This window comes from Anser brachyrhynchus (genome assembly GCF_964034855.1).
Source record: "Anser brachyrhynchus genome assembly, chromosome: 4".
Taxonomy (NCBI): domain Eukaryota; kingdom Metazoa; phylum Chordata; class Aves; order Anseriformes; family Anatidae; genus Anser; species Anser brachyrhynchus.
The window spans coordinates 453,883-474,088 of NC_137698.1; the positions used below are offsets into that span (position 1 = coordinate 453,883).

The following is a 20,206-nucleotide window of genomic DNA, read 5'->3' on the forward strand; positions in this document are numbered from 1 at the left end:
TGGGGCCAGGGAAGGGCCCAGGGCCCTTCTGCTGCCTGGGCGCCTGTGCCCACAGCACTGCTGGGTCCGGCACCGCAGGACTGTCAGGCCTCCCCACCGCCGCTCCTTCCTGGAACGCACCGACTTAGGAGATCCTGGGCAACACTTGGCTCCTTCACCTAGGCCTGATCCGGGCATAGAATACCCATTATATCCCCGTAGAAAGGAAGTAGGCATGCTGTATGTCTCAACAGCAAGTGAGCCTGTCTTTCTGCCAAGGCTGTTTGGGATTTTATTCCTCTTCCATATTATTCCTTCTTCCTTTTATTACTCTTCCATATTAGTCTTGCACTATGGAGCAGATACTTATATATATATATATATATATACTCTAAACAAAACAAAACAAAAAATTCCTTTGAAGACTAACCACTGTTAAAAACAAAAGCACATCCTGGAAGCAACACTGCAAATTCCCATTCGAACCCCGAAACTTTCCTGGGTTTCTCCCCAAAATCCACAAGCTGTTTTCTAACAAGACAACCTGCCAAACTCCACAAAAAACCTACCTGCCTGAGGGCAGAGAAGCACCCCTGAAACCCCCCTCCAAGCTTTAACTGACAGGTTTCCCCCTGTGCCATGTCCCCGCTAGCGAGCTCAGCTCCCAGGCAGGCAACTGCAACCACCTACACCTTAATTCATGGTGTACATATAGAAGTCAAAAATGACATACTGGAGCGTCTAAGTTTAGTAATTAACATCCATACCTTATTTAGCTATCTTTTAATTGAGTTGAACTTACAAAATTAAACTACCCATTCCAGAATGATTTCTGATTTCTTTATTCAGCTGTTACAAAGGAAGTTATGGCTTATAGGTTTGTTTAGATGTGTGTCTCTAAAACGCAGTAATTTCAGGAGTAGATGACCTATATGACTAATCAACTTCATAAAACTTAATATTTCGTATACCTTGCTGCACATATACATATACAAGCAAATGCTGGACCATTGCTGGACCAAATGCTCCACCACTAAACAGTTTCAACTTGTATGTACTTTAATAAAGGCTACGTGGTTTCATTTTTTCTAGTGTTAATTTGGCTTTGCAGACCCATCTCCCAACACTGTGGCAGTACTCATTTCCTGCAAGACCCCTCTTTTGAAAGCTGCCACAGTGGTACATATGGGAGTCTATTAGAAGAAGAAAGGCTGTTTAACAGGACAAGGTCACCATCAGCAGCCCTGTCCCCACCTCAAGTAGGAAGCAGTTTTATGGCTTCCAACTCAGAGTTCCTGCAAAATGACAAAGTGACTGCCAGCATTTGATGTCCTTGGCAATGACCGATGTGGCTGATTCCACTGTGTTCAGACACTTTTATAAACCAAAGTGAGGATATTTGGCCAAATGAAAGCTTGCATCCAATATGATTGCTTTGGGCTCCATTTCCAATTGTGTTTGATACACCGTCCCCAAGGTTTGAACCTGCCAGTCTTGCACAGGCGTGCAGGAGATGACAATCCCACTGAACGAGTTTTAACATCATCATCTTCCCTGTACTGCATTTAGTGCAGTGCTGCAAGTGTGCGACAGAGGGGAGAAAAGACCTGGTGAGCACATCGCCCTGGTAGTCATGTGGCTTTGGGCCAACGTCACCTGGGACAAGAAGCACAGAAGATGAAGTGGAAGGAAGATGGGGTGAGGCTGTCTACAAATACTGACATTGAACTGCACCCCTTTTCTGAATACTACCCACCGTTCTCAGAGTAGAGCATAAAGCTGTGCTTGCACTGCTAATAAATGGCAGCCAAATGCGACAGTCATCTCAGCATTTTTCTATGCAGAAAGGGCCGTGCCTTCTGAGCAAAGCAGCATGCTGCCCTCAACAGAAATCCCTGTTTATCACTTGGAGATGCAATAAAAATAACGAATGCCCGGGGTAAACCTAATTCACTGTGCTACTTAGTATTTGAAATACATAAATATGTCAAGCAAAAGACCTCTAATAGACCCTTTTATCCTGGTAATAGGGTACATATAATTTTCCTCTCATTAGTACAAAAACTACCTAGGGAACTATCGGCCCATCCTTCATCCATTTAATCTGCATTAGTTTACTTTTACCTTGTGTTTAATCTGCTTTCCCTCAAGGTATTTTGAATAAATCAATAGGAATACATGATTGTTTAATGATTTTTAGAAGAGCTCCCTTCGACCACAGCCGCATGATTTAGAATGACTAATTCCACTTTTTACAATTGATCCCACCACACACGGCCCATCCATTCTTGCCACGCCGGGCTGGGGGGACCAGCAGCTCTGCTCAGGGATGCCTCAAAGGGTCCTGGGCCACCAACGCACCCGTCTGGCTGCAGGGGGCTGCTGGTGGAGCTGCACCACGCCACCCACGCACAGACAAGCACATGCCCACAGGCACTGCTCATCCCAGCGTGGCTTCTTTGCCCCTTCTCATCTGTTCCTCGTACCAGGGTTTTATAAGGAAGATGACACCCCTTAGAGGAATAACAAATGAGACTGACAGCTGTTGGTAGCTCCCTAACGCAGCCCAGCCCTTTACCCAACCACCCCTCGTGTACTCATGGACTTGGGGCACACGGCAGCGCCTTGCTCTTTGAAGCGCTCCAAGGTGACAGCGGGTTTCACACGAGGCGCTGTCTGGGTGCTGCAGCAGTGACTCCCAACACCAGGATCCTGGCCGCGGGTACGAGTGCATGTACTGAGCCTTGGTGTGCAGCAAGAACTTGCCTGATGACAGACACAAAGCCCTCCTGTTTTCAGGTGCAAAGGTCCAGTCACTTCTCATTTCCATCTCTCGTTTACCTCAGTCATTTGCAGCAGTGTGAATAGACTGGTGAAGAAGAACTATCACTGCAAAGTGCTGTTAGAACCTATGTCACACAGCTGCTCAATGGCAGAAACATGCAGAGCTGTCACCTCTCTGGTCCCCAGCACTAGCTTTATACGTGCAAGACCACACCTCCCTCGGAGAATTCACAGGATGCTTAAGCCCCCAGAGCCTCTCCATCTCGACCCTCTCTTTTACAATACCGGTGGGTTCCAGATCAGGCTGTACATAAAATTTATCTGTCCTCCTAACACTAAGTTCATCTTATTTCAGTGTTAGTAAGCTGCATGAGATATGAACACATTGGCAAGCAGAGTAGCACTATATCAACACTCCAGACTGACAGTGCTACACCGCTCGAGGAAAAAATATTGGCAGTTAGCTTCAATAAGTCAGAAATCTTCTTTGATCGGGATGCTGACAGTGATTGAGACAGGCTGTGTAAGACGCTTTACAAAGAGCCAACGTATAGAAGACATTACAGTTTATGGTGAATAATCTATTTCTCAAGGGTTTTTAAGTTGACTGCAGTCCAACAAAGACTGTCAAAGCTTGCTGCTGAGCACTGGCTGAGCATTTATTATTTATTCTGTGCTCTGCTTGCTTAAGCCATTCCCAAAGCTCTTTTCAAGACAATGAGGACTTTTGGAGACACAAAGAATTCTCATGTAAAGATCAGAAAGGGATGATGTTGGGGAAGCTGGCAATGCCCAGGGGTTCATGAAGAGCCACCAACAGTCTGCACGGGAAGAGCCTGCTGCACGCACCCGAGGAGCATCCTTGGGGTATGGACACAGCAGGAGCACAAGTGCCTGTGCCTGGAACCCTGGGGCTGGGGCTGCCCAGAGCTGCTGGGTGCAGTGGCCCCTGGGGTCAGCCACCCCTGTGCAAGATAACATGGATATTCTGAGCTGCCAGTATGTGCGCTGAACATCACGCCGCTGCTCTCGCGCATGCCCCACCACCCCATCAGGAACAGCAGCTGCTGAGAAGGACAGAGGTATCGTAGGCCCCAAGACACGCACTGCAAGTCATGAGCCTCTGCAGGTGTCATTCACCATGAACTCGATGTCCACGTGGCTCTGTTCAGCACACCCTTACGATACAGCCGGGCCACCAGCAGGCTGGCGCCCTCTGGGCAGGCTGCTGAGCCTCAGGCTCCTCTCAGTTTTAGCAGGCCTCAAACCTCCACCAGACAAAGTCTGACCAACTTACATTCAGAAAGTTCATCTGATCAAGTCTGCAGTAAAATGCACGCCATATAAATGATTTCCCTGCTTCCCTCATCTAGTGTTCACCGCCACTTCACCAGACTGTGTCCATGTTTCTTGTCTGCATTGTGAGATGACAGTTTCACAGGTTGCCTCATTACCACCGCAATTCCTTTTTAATCCACATAAAATACCAGCCGCTGTTTGCCAGCCAAGGAGGTCCTGCTTCCTTAGGAAGGGCAGAAACGCCGGACCAGAGCAGCAGGCTCTCCCCAGACACCTGACACGCACAGCACCGACGCCTGCTTGCCATCAGCCATGAGCTCGCAGCACAGGTCACAGCTGTGCAGCCTCACACCTCCGAAGCTGCTCTTCAGCACTTTGTGCATCTGTCCCCAACACCGGTCCCTAAACAGAAGCTGCAAAGTTCTCCTGCAGATCTAGGCATTTAATCATACCTAGCAGGTGGATCCGTCAAGCTTTTCGCACAACACGCTTACATCCCTGAGTCAATAGCATGTCAGGGACTTCAACTCTGTCTCCAAGATTGCAAATCCCCAGGCTATATGCTTTCTCTTACTCTGCCAGCTCTTAGGAGCAGGGCTTATCATGGCTATGTGTGTGGGCAGTGAAGGCAGTACTGCTGCCACAAAGACGCAAGCAAATATTAATACCTCCACAGACCAAGTCTGCATTCCCACAGGAGGGGCTCGAGATGTTTGTGCTGGAATTAACATGACTGATGCAGCATTCATGTCTTCCACTTAACATAACCTTGTGGCAAGCCCTAAGGAGCAGATCAATTAGTTTCTGTGCTCATTTACTGCATCATTGGTCACTTTTACTACTGAGTAAAAGTGCCCCAAATATTGCCAGTTTAAAAGGCTCATGGTTAAGCCCTATAGCTTTTGAAGTGGTAAAGTGCGCCAGAAAACCGAGAAACAGAAGCCTGCACTTGTTATTTGCATTTGTGAGCGGTGAAACTAGCCTACAAGCATCACAATGGGTAGATGCAAGATCTCTTAGCTGACTTTAGAGATGATCCAACACAGACCAGGACCATTATTTATCTCCACGTATTTCTTTAATAGAGAAAACCTGGTGCAGAAATGTCTACGCTTGCACTGAGACGCTGTTTTGGGATGCCTAGCTGTATGGGCTAAACACCTCAGCCTGGCTAATCTGCCTTAGAGCAAGCTCAGCCCCTGATTAAGTATAAAGTTTAATGCTTTTACTAATATACCCTAATGCCTACACATCTACTGTCTACCAGAAGCATGTCTCCACCAGCAAACTTCTAAAAAATGTTGGGAACCTAGCTCTTGTCAAGTCTTCTATGATTTGCAAACATACGTTTTCAAAAAAATCCCACTGTGTTCTTACACATTTCTTTCTACATGGCTTTTGCAGAAGCTGGGCTGCGTGCAGGATGAGGCCCTCCTAGACCACTGTCACCTCCTGGCCTCTAAAACACTCAAGCCTCCACGAAGCTAGGATTATGTTTGACTGTGGCTCCCAAGTCTCCTGTGAGTAATTTCTGAACATGCAAAGACTGGAAAACAGTATTCATAAACAATTGCTTTAGAGCCCTTTTCAACTACAGGAACAGATTTTTTCCTACTCATCCCAAGAAACACAGGTAACCTTGTTCTTCACAGGATACCAGAAGCAACCCTTCTGACCTGACAGTAGGACAAAAGGAGTATTCAGCTGTGATCTGGGCCAGCAAGACATTTCATGATATTCCAAACTGTTGCAAAAAATACTAAGGGAGCCAGCACCCCAAGTCAACACCTTGCTTCAGGGTGACATGTCAATGGCATGCAAAATAAGGTGCTATAGTCCTGGGCACTGCCTTCCCCATCCCAGGAACCATTATCCTATTAATTGCATATAAAAAGTCTGGTAGCAATCCTACAAATGAGTAAACACAGAGATAAAAGTGTAATCGTACTAGCACAGCAAATTGGATTCAGGTCCTCATTGAACAATCCTGTTTCATTTCAGCAATTTTATTATCACTGTTACTGGAACAAATTACTTTATTAAACAGAAAGGGCTTTTGTAAAAGAGTTTCTTCTTGTGGGCAATATCATGAAGCTCTGTAACACAAAACCTGCAATTACACTTGTCAGGGGATTTCTTTAAGCAATTCAGCTAATGGCTTCTGAACATTTTGAGTCCTACCCAGCACTCAGGCCTTCCCTCTGCTACATAGATACATTTTGTCAGCACACAAACATGCTTTTAGTGAAATGAAAGCTTTGTGCAGCAGCTTGGTTGAAATTCTGCAAAAGGCAGGAAGACTTGGGGCAGGTTTACAGGTGGGATGAGGAGATGAGGCTATTTGCATCAGGAATGTGTAAGGACACTTACACAGCAACAGAGACACATATCTGGAGCAACCAAGACAAGCCCCACTGCAAGGGGGAGTGGCATAAGCAAGGTGACTGCTGCTGCACCCATCAAGCATTGAGCCAAGCAAGTCTCCAGCTCCTGATGGTTTCAGATCAAGATGGAAGGACAAGCCAGAGCTAGAAGATGTTTCAATCAAAGACAAGCTATCAGGCTCACTGCAGAAGCTGCTGGATGACACTCCGTGGCCAGGTACTCTGAGAAGGCTTGTTTGGATGCAATTCTGTAAGCTACACCATTTATTACATGTAGTAGTTGGAAGTCTGTTGTCCTAACCAAGCATGCTTGGACAAAGGGCTGCAGGACCAATCAAAGAGAAGCATCCTATAAATAAAAATATCAAAATGCTATTTTAATAAAAGATGGAAAAAGAGCTTCAAGGACAGAGACAAGTTTCCAAGTAACACCGAAACTCAGAGGTGCTGCGGTCTACCTTTGCACAAGCTATGAGGAGGCTGCCACCTCTGAGAATTAAGGCTGGGGTGCCTCATTTGCACCGTGGCTTTGACAAGGTCAGGCAATCATGCTGTCAGTTGTTTGTGGTGAGATCTCGGGTGACATTTTCCATCTGTTCTGCAGTTACCCTCCTCCTCTCAGGTTCTTCCCCATGGTTCCGTGAAAGGGTTGGCCATGACTTAACTACTGCTATGCAGAACAGGTAAAGAACAGAAAAATTTAAATTCCAAGCTTAATATGACATCAAAAGTAACAAAACTAAACTTCAAGAGCCTCTACTACCTGGGAGTTAAAGCAATGACATCAATTCCCAGGTGGCTGGGACCAAGTGAGTGTGAAGCTATGTCAGACACCTATCCTTCATTGTGCTTGCATCTGGGTTTGTCTTTTGTGCACGCTGTAGAGTAAGAAGTTCAGGAGAGTCGATGTAAATCCTCACATTCTCATTCTCCACATACATAGGCTACTAGGAGTCAATAGCAGGGCCCGCCCAGACTCACAGGAACTTCAGCGGGGAGATCTGTGCACAGCTCCATTCAGGCCTGGCATCCCCTGCCTATTCTTAAGCTGTTTAATTCCCAAGGCAAACTGTTTTGGAGTCATCTCGGCCCCCACCTCCCTCCCTTAAACACAAACAGCTCTTCAAAAAGGGAGGCCTGTGCTGGCCCTGTTTACTTAGAGAACAAACATATTCAAGGCAGCGATGTCAGATTAAAGGAAGAAAGGGGAGAGAAATCAAAGCCTCTAAACTGCACATAAAAGACAATCGCTGGCAACCAATCTGTTCTACTTCCAACTCTTTGCACTTCATGAATAAAGGTCAAGCTGGTACTGGCACCCAAATGTTAATGTTCTTATAAGGGATTCAGCTGTTAAAGCAGCTTAAAGAGCGAGAGCGACGCGCAGGGCCACACCTCGTCATCCCCGCAGACACAGCGCTGCAGCGAGACCTGACCGCAGAGCGTTGCTTACCCGCTGCACTAAGGACACTTGTTGATCAAGCACCCCTTATCCTTGTTTTCCATCAGCTCTGCCTGCCGACTGCTGTTACGTGTTCATCCTTTTTGCTGTGCAGGGCTTGCCAGGCTCCTTTCGGGTTCTGAGGCTGTGGTCTGCAGGACATGAGCTGACACACGTGCTGTCACACCCCAGCCCTGACTGGCAGGGACTCCTTTCACCTTTCCTCTTTTAAGAAAGATGTGCTTGTTTTTCATCACCTTTTTTTGTCCCGCCATTTAAGGATAACATGGCACAACTACGTATTCCCCTGTTCTGCAGCAAAAAGTTATGGGCTGAACAGAAGCCAGACCTTATCCCCGTTTTCTTTCACAGCCCAGGATCCAGCCCTCTGTAAACACAGAAGTTAACCCAGCTCTCGCTTTTGCAGGCTTTCCCTAACTGTACTCCAAGTACCACCTCCCAAAAGGAGCTAGCTATTCAATTACCTCGCCTAACTCTCCAGGAGGCAGCAAAGATCCAACAATGGCCACGTTTCCAAACAGCCAGCACACTCAAAAAGCCCCAGACCGACTCAAAATACCAGCCGCCTGCACCAGGCACTGCACAAAAAAAAAAAAGTTTTGCGTAAAAAAGAAAAAAAAGAGTCAATATTTGGGATAGGTTTTCATAAAGTCAGGACAAGTGCACTGCAGAATTAATTCATATCTGGCATTTACAAACAGTAACTTGATCTTTTAGCTGGTGCCCCTGCCAAGTCGAGCAGTTTTTAAAAATTAAATTTCTGTAAAGGTGAATTTAGTGCTAATGAAATTGGAAGACCAGTCGCAGTAGCTCGAGCGAGGCAGTGGCCTGGCAGGCTCCGCAGGGCTCCCCATGGCTGCTGGCACGGCCGCCCCGGGGAGCCCCCCAGGGCCGTGCCCTGAAGGGGCCCAGCGCTCTGCCAGCCCACAGCCCTGCAGCACGCTGACCCACTCGGGTGGGGGCAACACGGGACACGGTGCTGGTGGCACAGGGCAGGCCTCTGCTGCCAGAGTGACCCAGGCAGCACTGCCAACGGGCACCTTCGGTGCAGCCCCCAGCACCTCTTTGTGGGGCTCGATTGGGTTCTGCGGCACCAGCCTTCCCTCAACACGTATGTTCCTGTTCTTCTTCCGTCTGGATGCTTACAGTAACGCAGCCCTCACCAAGGGTTCTCTCCTCCTGCCTCTTCCTCGCACAAACACAGATGAGTCTCCAAGCCACACTTTCTGCCTGTTGAACTTGTTTTCCACGTCATTAAGTACAATTACCTACCTAGCAGGGGGATTAAAAAGCAAGCTCCAGCTCAGGCTCTCGGAAGGGCCAAGCGGAGCACAATTTCCATATCCTGGCTGCTTTTTCTCTGCAGACGCAGCAGGGCAAACCCGCCAAGGAGCGCAATAAACAAAGAGCCGGCAGGAGCACGGAGCAGCAGTGAAAAGCACACACATGGTTTGAGCCCGAATTCCTCCGCCAACAGCCCGAGTTACCCAGCAGCGCGGCGGGCCCGGACCAGGGCTCTGCTGCGTCCCCCCCGGAGCAGGGGGGCCCCATGCCCACCTCCTGCAGCCACACACGCGCCTTGTCCCCCCCCCCGAGCCCCTGAAATGCACATGGGGCCAGTCCCATCTTCTGTCAGCAAGCAAAAGAACGTCGCGATGCATTCTCGGCTTGTGGGGCTGGCCAAGAGCCTCTAGGCCCCCAGCATTTACCAAATTAAACTAAGCGAAGGAGCCTCCAAAGCACATCTGTAGGCTGACGTCTGTCCCTGCCTTTCGCTTTAGGCTGGGGGAAATTGTTCTCCATCCCATTGATCCCCGAATAGTCACGCCTGTCAGGAAGCCACATCAACCATTATCATTCTAATTTTACTGCCTTTCTTGGTCCCTAATCTAATTTGCAATGATGCTTAAGCATTTCGCAAGGCCACAGCACTTTCTTCAGAATTTCAACAAGAGCATTAAACCCCCAATTTACATTAATGAAGTCCACATTTAATTAGGGGAGAGGGTAAATGGAGGGCTCTTCAAGAACGGTTTCCGTGGTGCGGCAGGCACTCGGAGAACAGCGATGCACCGGACACAAGGCTCCCTGTCCCAGGCCTGCCTCCCACCACTACCCCGTGCCCCAGCACACCCGCAGGGCTGCGGGGAGCAGCGTGTGCCAGCAGGAGCGCCCCAGCACCAGGGCAGCGGGCACCACCGCCTGTGTGCACCGACTCTGGCATCAGGGAGGGAAGGGGAAATCAGCGCTGCCGGATCCCGCACGTACCCGGTACGGCAGCAAGGGAGATCCGTGCTCGGCAGACTCCGTGCTTTTATGCACGGCCGTGTTCACTGCCATGGCCCCACACACCCACGAGGTTTGTGCAGAGCCCTCTGCTGGGGCTTTACCCTAGAGGGGAGCCCAGGCACTCTCAAACCTCGGCTCCATGGGGCAGGAACTCCCTCTCTCCCAACATTTTCCCTACAACTGAAGCCAACCAGGCTCCACACCCAACATCAATACACACGTTACAAGGCGGCATAGAAGAAACCACGCACGATGCAATACACCGCTACAAAGCACTGCTTTGGTAAGCTTGAGCGTGCCACCCCTCTGCATGCTCAGGGCCCCTGTGAGCGGCACAGCATCCTAGCTCCCCTGTACAGTGAGGGCCATGCTACAGAGAGACAGAGGATGTGCCCTCTTCCCTTCCAGATGAAGGGGAGTCTCCTTTTCCACCCAGTTATGCTCATTGCAAAAAGCGCAGCTGGCAAAAGACAGGATGCTAAGATGCTGAAGTGCCAAGACTTACTCGTGTTACCTTCGCCTGCCATACAGCCCTACTGGCAGGAGTTACTCATGGGTTATGTGGGTCCATTTAATGTACTTCTTGTTCCAATACCACTCCTAAGAGGAAATGGAAGGCGCATTCCGCTATTAGAGGGGACTCGGGTGAAAACATGCTTTGAAACAAGCAGCGTTCTCTGAACAATTTATCAGGACTGCAAAACGTGACGAAGGGGAAGAAGAGCAAAGACAATGTTTAGACAACATAAAAGCACCACGCAAAACCTGCTACAAGAGATAACACAGAGGGGATCATGAAAAAACCCCCAAACTTCTGACAGAAATATTGTCAGGTGAACAGCAGGAGGAAAAAGGTAACACAAGAACACACAGAGAGAGATACGTTGCTTTACAAGGGGAGGAATCCGAGAAGTAAAATAAAGGAAGTGATTTAGCAATAAGCAACTGACAGAGTGGGAGCTGAGTGATTTCTAACAGCAGAGCAGCAGGAGACGAGCCTTAAGAAGGCAAGGACAAGGGCGAGGGTGAAGAGGTTAAGCAGCAGAGAATGAAGACATGAGAGAAATGTGAGAGCAATGCATTGCAATTATATGTGGGCTGTTATGTCAGCTGAGACACTTGGGGGAACTCAATGCTCGCAGCCATCCCAACATAAACAAGTCTATCAGTGCTACAGACCACCGTGTGGCATGAAGACCCTGGTCCCAGGGCTCACCTGGGGACAGGGGGGCAAAGCAGCACAGAGCTCTGCGCCCTCACCCATGAGCTTGCAGAGGAGTCCATCAACCCCACTCCTCCACCCACGGCCACTCCAGCTCCTGCTCAGACAGCAAAAAGCAGGTTGTGCTGCACACAATAGGCACAAGCCATCAGAAGCCGGGCCGGAACAGCCCACACGCGACCAATTCACGCTCCATTGGTGTGCCACCCCCCATGCCCACCCCCACTTACAGTTTGTTATCTTGCTGGGAGAAGAAGAAAGCCGGAGCAGGGCCACGTCTATCAGAGGAGCCTCACCACAGCTGGAGACTCCAGCCCAGGTCCCCTGCAGGCCAGTCAGCGCCCCAAAGCTGGATTCCCAAAAGGAGCACAGGACTTGGAGGCCTTCACACCCTAAGGTCCTCACCATAACACCCAAACCCTGCTGAGGTGAGGAGCACTGCTGAAATAACCTCCTGGAGCAGCCAGGCAGACCAGGTACCCATGATGAGCAGGTGGGCAGCACCTGCCCCCAGAGGCGGCCCCTTGCTGGTCCATTAGCTCACCACGAGCACCAGCTGGGTGGTTGCTGGCATGGAGGCCACTGCCCCACCTTTGCTTGCCCAAATGTCACCTGCAGGTCAAGTCACTGCTCTTCTGGAAGAGAGAAGGCAGAGCAGGGATGGGGAAGTGTCTGGGAGAACAGAGAAGACTGAACGCTGCTGTGAGCCTGCTGTGGGATGGTGATGCAGCACAGCAGTTTCTGGCTTACGTTGCCAGGGAAAATCTCACTTTTCAGGCCTGGGGGACGCAGGTCTTCTGGTACAGGATCTTACGATTTAACACTTGGCCGGCAGATCTGGATTTGGTTCATGGACTACTGCTATTGCTTTTTAAATGTGAAAGCAACAATGGGTTCTCCTTTCCAAGAGTTTATCATAAGCCCAGCTGTACAGTGTGGGCCATTTAACCAGGTCTCCTGGTTTGTTGACTTGTGTGTTTTCTGCTGCAAAAGGTAAGCCCTTTCCCAGTTAATAGGATAAAGCAAAATACTTGCCTAAATTCTGATGCCCCTGTGCATGGAGGTGTAATAAAATCTAGAGGACATGTGACACAGACCAAGTGGATGTGGATAATGTAAATAAAACTGAGACCTCATGCTGCCATTGCCTTCTTTCTTGGAGTTGCTCTGCTTTTTCATCCCCAGCCATCGTCCAACCCTCTGTGGGTGCTGGACAGAAGGTCTGGGTTTGGGCTGCCTGGCCTGACAGCACTGCATGTGAGACCTCCCCAGGCACCCAACAGAATGCTCCTGCCTGACCCCTGGGGCAGCCAGAGCTGCGGGCAGCAGTGGCTGTACTCACCTCACCTCCTTTCTCACAGCTGGGACAAAAAGCAGGGCTAACTATTACTGCTGCTAAGTATCACTGTCATTGCTGGTCCATGACCCAGAGGCAGACTGCTGTTCACAAGGCGTGGCTGAGCACTTGGAGGCTGTCAGCATCCACCAGTGCAGTTCCGTATGGCATCAGCAGCCTCTCCTGGCACTGTATCTGCACCCGAGCAACCCGAAAATGCCGTCAGCTAGTGCCCGACTCTGCCAAGGTCTTTGTCACCTGCATTCCTACTGCTTGCCATTGGAAATCTGCCTCACTGGTGGTGGGGTTTTGGCCCAGGAGCTGATGGAGTTTTTGCTTAACAAAGGACCATGGTATCAGGCCACGCTGCCCTCCATCTGTGCACACATTGTGCTGTCTGGGACAAGGACAGAGTTTTCTCACTGCTGCACAGAAAAGATGCTTAAGTGGCTTTTTTTTCCCCCCTTACTTTGATTTCATGGCACACAGATTGCTTTTTTCCAAAACTGTGAGCAAAAGATACAGTAATATAAAAAATGTGGAACCTTTTTTCACTCCTTTTTTCCCCAAACAGTCTAGAGGGATTTTTTTTTCAGTTCACAGGAGACGAATTTGGCCCAATTTCCTTGTAAATAAAATGCTGGATTGAAGACATATTTATATCTCCAGTCACAAGTAGCACATGAGCAGCAGGATCACAGGGTTGATGCAGTATGGAATCCCATTTCTAAACAGAAGAGTAGCATCCAGCAGAGTTGTTGAAGCCTGGAGAAAAACAAACAAAGCATTAAGGTGGAATCAAGCAAGTTAACACAGAGCAAGAATACAAGAGCAATAACCAAAATAGTGAGTTGCTTTACAAATGTCCAAACTTGGGAAACTGCTTAAACATCATTATTTCTTTTTAGTCGATCATTCACAGAAAGTGTTAGCTGTTCTTTTTTGATGTCCATGTCAACTAGATCACATCTTAGATGATAGCTGTGCTAACTCATCTGTGCCAGGAGCCTGTCTGCTGAGATGATAGCAAGCTTCTTTCAAAATTTCTACAGCTGTGCTAGTCTGCACAGGAACCTCACCGGAAGTCCTCCAAAAGGGAGAAGGAACTACCAGAGTTTTGTAGCCTTAAAAAAAGCCAACAGAAATCTCTACCAACTAACTTCAAACACTTAAGAATTCATGGAGTTATTTTCCACAATACGTTTACAAAGTCTCTGGATGTTATACTAACGTGAGTGTGCCCTCCCAGCACACCAGGACACTTTCTGAAGGCTTAAGATCCTTTTATAATTCTAATTGTCTCCAAAACACAATATCCACTTCATATAGGTTTGACCTTATTTTTTGACCACAGCATGTTTATTTAGTAGAGGACCACACACAATACATTTCAGATGGCTTTGCCTCCTTTTGGCAAATTAGTAGAAGGAGGAAGCATGCAAGTTATCCATAAGCTGCCAATTACAGCAAATTACCTGAAAACTACCGGGCTTTTAGAAATGCCCACTTCCCACTGTCGGTAGGAGTGCAGGAGCTGCTGGCCTCTGGTAGTGTCTTTATAAGCCTTGCAGATCTGAAACCCCTCCTATAAATTTACCTTGTGACCTGAGGTTAACCACACGCTTGAGACACAGTTTCAGGAATCTGATGGTCCTGTTTCAGTGGCCTCCAGAACAAGGTGGATTTCTGCAGATTAACGGAAGGCTGCTCAGGCTCTGCAGGGTGCCAAAATCAAAGTAATAATGAAATGGAGCATTTGCAGACTTCGTATCGCCAGGCATAATTCAAGTGCTAACCAGTCAGGGGGTAGATGAAAAGCACACTGATAGCATTTATGTTTTACTGCCAACTGAACCAGCGCTGAAAATAACTGCAGCCGAAAGACTGGAAGTGAAATAGCTGCAAGGCCCACAGTTGGGTACATGCGAAGTGACCCATCTTTTTAGCATCTTAATACTGCGTACTGGGGAGCAAAAGTTGATATCTGAATTGTCTAGCTCTCATTTGCCCCTGCTAGGTCCCCCATTTCTCCCCACTGAATTTGCAGAGGACATGTTGCTGAATCAGCCAACTGAGGAGGAAGACCTCCCTGGGAGGGCAGACCAGTGTTCTGCCCTGTGTGCCCACCAGCACTCCAGGCAGTGACGGTGACTTGGGCTGTGTCTGCCATGCTCACAAAGAGGCATCTGAATTTTTAGTGTGTTTTCCCAGTGGTGTGATGTTGGGCCATGTTCTCTTTTGTGTATGTTGCACTGATGAAGAATCTCAGTTCTGTTGTATGGCCATCTCCCTTTCCACTTCTATAAAAGATAGCAGGGCTAACACCTTTAAATGCTGTCCAGCATTAAAAATGTAGGCTACGAAAGGGAAAAGGAAAGATTGGTTTAGGTCTGGAAACTTTGACGAGCCTTGAAGCAGATGCTTTTTCTATCTTCTGTCCCTAATACTGCTCCAAAACAACTGCATAGGAGAAAGCAGGTGCTAGTGAGAGCAGGACCATCCCCATCTGTAGGAAATCTCAGTCTATTTTATATCCAAACTGCAGATATTCATCAGATTTCCCATTGCCGCATTGCCATTTACTTGCCCAGTGCTACGGAGGAGTGAACTCTAACGTGAATCCTTGCCTTGTAACACGGTGTAGGTGAATCCAGCACCGTGTAGCTGTTAATGAGAGCACGTGTGATACTGCCTGTCAGTGGGCTGCCTGTGGAAATGAGATGTGTGTAATCACCAGAGGGGCATTCTACACATTCAGTCATAAATAATTAAGACTAACCTGCCTTCTTCGGCCCACTGAAAGAAGATAATGTCATTTGGCTCAGGTTTGGGGAGGTTTCATTTCCCTTTGGTACAGCTTCAAAAAGCCTTATAAATACACGGCACTGAAACAATCACCTGAGGATAACTGCAGCAAACAAACGGGTTCTTACACCTGAGCCTCCCGGGCAGGGACTGCAATTAGTATCATGATCTGTGTGACAAAATATTATATACTAATTAATAGTGATTGCTCTCTGGGAAGGATGTGGATCAGAAGACAAAAGGAAAGGATGAATGAACTGAAACCTTTAACTGTTCAGAGAGGCAGTGGGAAGATAAGCACAGAAACACATTTAGGATGCAGTCCTCCAGGGAGGTTGTAATGGGTTTGTTAGCAGGAACGCATTCCCCTACAGCGTGCTCCTGAAACCGTACAAAACTGGGTGCAACAGCATCTTTCAGTGCACAATTGTCTCCTGCAGCCACGGCCTCCTGATACACGATTCACAGTTCTAGCATGTCAGGAAAACATTTCTGAGCACACACCAGCATTTTTGAGCACGCATCTGTTACACGCTCCTGAAGCGCTGGTATTCTCCTAACATAACACAGGCGTTTGTGGACATTTTTCCACAGCACAAGTGGGAAATGTGACCTTTTTGGGTACACGCACTCCACCATGCTGCACCCAGTCACGAAATTCTAGCTATCCCAAGATATTACTGTAACAGTTTGAGATGTAGTATTTTGGTAGATAACAATTTTCCTTTGCTTTCTTGTCCATGCTTATTTGCATATGGTCAACTCTCAACAAATTTACTTTTTTTTTGCTTTTTCCAATCATCTGTTCACAGACATTTCTTGACTACAGTTTGTACAGCTTTATATGCATTCAAGGCTATAAAGCATTCACCGTTAACCTTACGATGAAAGGCAATACTGAATATTTTATTGAAGATATTAATATAAAATTATTTGATTTTTGCCTTTTGGTAAACTACAAAACTTTGTTCTTGTGCAGGTGCTTGCCCTGACTAACATATAAAAGACAGATATCATGTGGATGTGTGGCCTTATCAACAGTCCACCACTGTGACTTGGAAGAGTGGAGTGGAGCAAACGAAATGGCTGATGTTTACCTGGATTCCTGAGATGAAGACGACGCCTGGTTTGGCTGCACCGCTGCAGTTCACACGTTTATTTCTGCTTGTTTCCTCCTGCTTCCGCTTTTTGTTTCCCTTTCCTTCTCCTATTTTCTGTCTCTCTATGCTTCTCGTTTCGAGTCTCGTTTTGGGCAGGTGCTATGTGTGAAGGAGAGACAGCTTAATAACAGGACTACATATTTGTCAATCACACACTCTTTCACTGAGCAGAACAACTGAAATATTAGAAACAAATTAATGATAACATTCACTGTTAGATCTCAAAGCTGGGGCTGTAATTACTGTTTCGTTGACTGAAAACCTAAAAAGCAGTAAAGGACAGAGTGATTTGACATACACTTAATGCAGAGGATCAGTGGTAGAAATTTGAGTGCGGCGCTCAATGCATTGACAATTTTAGCTACCCTACAGCACCCTCTGACCCAAGACTGCTATTTAAAATTTAAATACTGTTTAAAACGTCTCCCAGAAGTGTCAGTTTTGATGTCGTCAGTTCTTTTCAGGTGCTAGGAATACGCTCCCACAAAGATAACTTTTCTTTGCTATCTTGGTGGCGGAAATTCAGCCTTGAGCCGCACCCATCAGCTACACTTCCTCTCAGTTATTCCTGCTTCCTCCTAACTCCACACGCTGCCTTGCATGTGCTCTTTCAGGAGCTCATCTCTGGCACTGTCCTACTTTCCCTCACTCCCTAGTATGTACAAATCTTGCTTATCCAAATATTCTTGTGTCTGCTTGTCCTGGTATTTTTGGTCTCTGCTAGCACAACCCCTTCCCTAGGGTTGATTTTTTCACAGTCAAGCTGAGCCCCATTCTGTGCTGCGCAAATTGCAACTACTTAAAGAATGAGAATGAAAAACACTTGTGCATGTGTTTTGAGGCTAAATTGCTGCAAAGTCCTCCAATAGCACTGTAGCAGCTGAGAATCCCCAGAAGAGACGGTACAGTCTAAAATCATGTGAAGTATTTACTCTGGAGGGGAGATCTACCACATACTAAGCAAATTTGGAAACGGTTTTCCTTTCTCTCTTTCTGGTTTCATTTTTTCTTTCCTTTACAGTTGTCTAACACCAGGGTGCTGTTTCTTCATTAACAACGCAGAGCAAAATATATATATATATATATTAAATAAAAGGAAGAGAGTCTATGCTGAGTTTTCAAGCTTCTTCACCTCCTCGTCTGTTTGAAATGCCAGTCCTGGTGTGGGATAAGCTGCCTCCCAGAGCACCTGCTTGCTATCATTTACTGTTTCAGACTGGGCACTCCATCTGCAGGGAGCTCCACCACATCAACTCAAAGCAGCTGAAATCCTAGCAAAGATTCAAATTGGACTCTTCTTGCAGCTTTTGTCAGTAACTAGCAGGATTCAAATAAAAAAAAAATCTGTTTTAATCCTTGCAAGGTATGACTTTTAGCCAGACACCTCACTAGCAACAAGGGAAATACTTTTTTTCGTGAAATCTACACACACCCCCGCTTCCACAGCTTAGCGTAATCTGAAGCCAGTTCATTCATTCGCTTTTGTCCTCAGAGCCTTAGTGTAAAAAGAAAAACAGTGCTCTATAGTCTGATGAAGGAGGGTGTTAAGGGGAAAATGAAGCTCATGTGCTTTGTTCTGAAATAAAGAATTAGGAGTTTTCTGAAAACCCACTTGTGAGAACAGTAGTAGCCTGAGAGCCAAGGGAGAGATCCTTTAAAGGGTGTCAGTCCACAGCCTAGAAATAATTTGTGATACAAAAATAATTTGCTATTACATTATTTTAATTTTGCTAAGTGTTCATTATTGGATTAGCATATTTATCCACTTTTTATACACAGAAAAAGTGTCTGAAGGAGTTGCGGAGCTGCTGTTCCAGGACCCCCCCAAACAATCCAGAAACACTCTCCAAACTGAACCCTTTCTCTCCCTGTTCAGCCAAACACTGCTTAGTTTTAGGCTTCTCTATTCACTTTTTTTTTTAATACCTAGGCTTTCATTGGAGATCACAGACTTGAATTTCAAATCTTGGATGCATCTGAGGAAGAGAAGAGAAAAAAAACGGCAAACACAGAGGGGCTGGCAGTTTGGGTGGCATTAAAAAAAAAAAAAGTATTCAGGCAGAGTGCAGTGAGAATAGTGGTTTGAAAATACAGCCCTAAAGGAAGAGTATCCAGAGAAACAATGGCAAAGGAATAAATAAAAAGAAAGTTATAAATTCATCTATTTGCTCTTCCCTGACCCTTGCTTTTACTCCTCTTCACAGCAACTACCCTGGGAAAGGCACAATGCCTTCCCCTGTCACAATATTGAGAAAAATTGAAATGGGGAAGAAAGACCACCAGATGCTTTATTGTCTTAGGCGTTTCCACATAATTAGCTGGGAATAAAGGTCCTCTGCATGGTTTCATTGCGCTGAATGAACTTGGATATTGCTACACAGTAGTGTGTTTTATGATTCATGCTCTGTTATCCAGTGGCTTTTTGAAAACTGCCAGCTACTTTATCACTGACGGCCAAGCCCGGGCCTACAACTTAAAATGCAGCAATGCAAAGTTAACTGTGCATGACAGATGTCCATGAAATTGTTTAACACATGCACGCATGCACATACCGCACACACACAAACACACACACACACAAAGCTGTCTCTCACCCCCTGCTCTCGCTGCGAGGTCAATGTCGCTGCTAAATGCAAGTACCAGCGGTTATCGCAGAATAAACGATGGGTGCCCAGAGGAGAGGGCAGGCTCCCTCACACCAGGCCTGTGCCACCCAGCCCCGGCAGCTTCGCCGGGCTCCCCTCCCTCCCACGGCATTCTTGCCGACAAGAAATGTGAGGGGAGGGCCCAGGATTTTGAAGTTGTCCTCAGATTTTCAGAGCCCGCAAGGCTTTACCTTAGCAGCACTACTTCCACAGGAGAAATGCAAGGGGAATAAACTTCTCCCTTAACACCTTACACCCATTTCCCCCTGATTTCCTTGGCAGAGGTTCAGGCTGTGTTCCTCCTCCGAGGCCAGCCCTGGACCATGTCGGCATGGTTGCGCCCTGTACGAAGTGGCCCAGGAGAAGCAGGCTGGGGCAGGAGCAAGCTTTTGGCCGGGGGGAGCGCAGTGCTGCGGGTACGGGGTGTTCCTCACGGGAAGCACGGGTTTACCCCAGCTCCCCGGCCCACTTGTCAAACACCGCGGCGCAAAGCAAGAGACGGGCAGGCATATCCCTCTCCTTTCTTGGCCTTCCATGAACAGCTCTATTGATTGTGATTAGGTTATTAGCATGGGAAGGTGGTACCCAATGTGAATGGAAGCGACAGCAGTGAGCCAAAAGAAAGGGACCGGTGAATTGGCTCCCCCCAGAAAGAGAGGGGAGAAGTCCCCTGACCCTGCTTGGACTTACTTTGTATTCTGCAACGGACAAGCCCCTTCCCCAAGGTCTCCTGGCTGCTCCAGCAGGCGGGCCGGAAACCCTGAGAAACCCCGCAAGTGCTCAGCAAATGGAGGGGACGCAACACAGAATCAATCTGTCAGATCACAAAAACCACCCATGA

General features: G+C 47.5%; 1 protein-coding gene across 1 annotated transcript in view; it reads right to left on the reverse strand.

Annotated features, from left to right (window-relative positions):
• Positions 1-805: 805 nt before the first annotated feature.
• The window catches only part of LOC308193946 (uncharacterized protein), a 257,562-nt gene continuing 238,161 nt past the window's right edge, over positions 806-20,206 (reverse strand). The window contains exons 23-26 of the mRNA XM_080589144.1: positions 18,647-18,696; positions 16,658-16,819; positions 14,353-14,470; positions 806-13,520 (exon numbers count right to left, since the gene is read on the reverse strand). Coding sequence (XP_080445270.1) covers positions 16,716-16,819; positions 18,647-18,696 — 154 coding nt within the window. The 3' untranslated portion in view covers positions 806-13,520; positions 14,353-14,470; positions 16,658-16,715. The remainder of the gene's footprint in view (positions 13,521-14,352; positions 14,471-16,657; positions 16,820-18,646; positions 18,697-20,206) is intronic.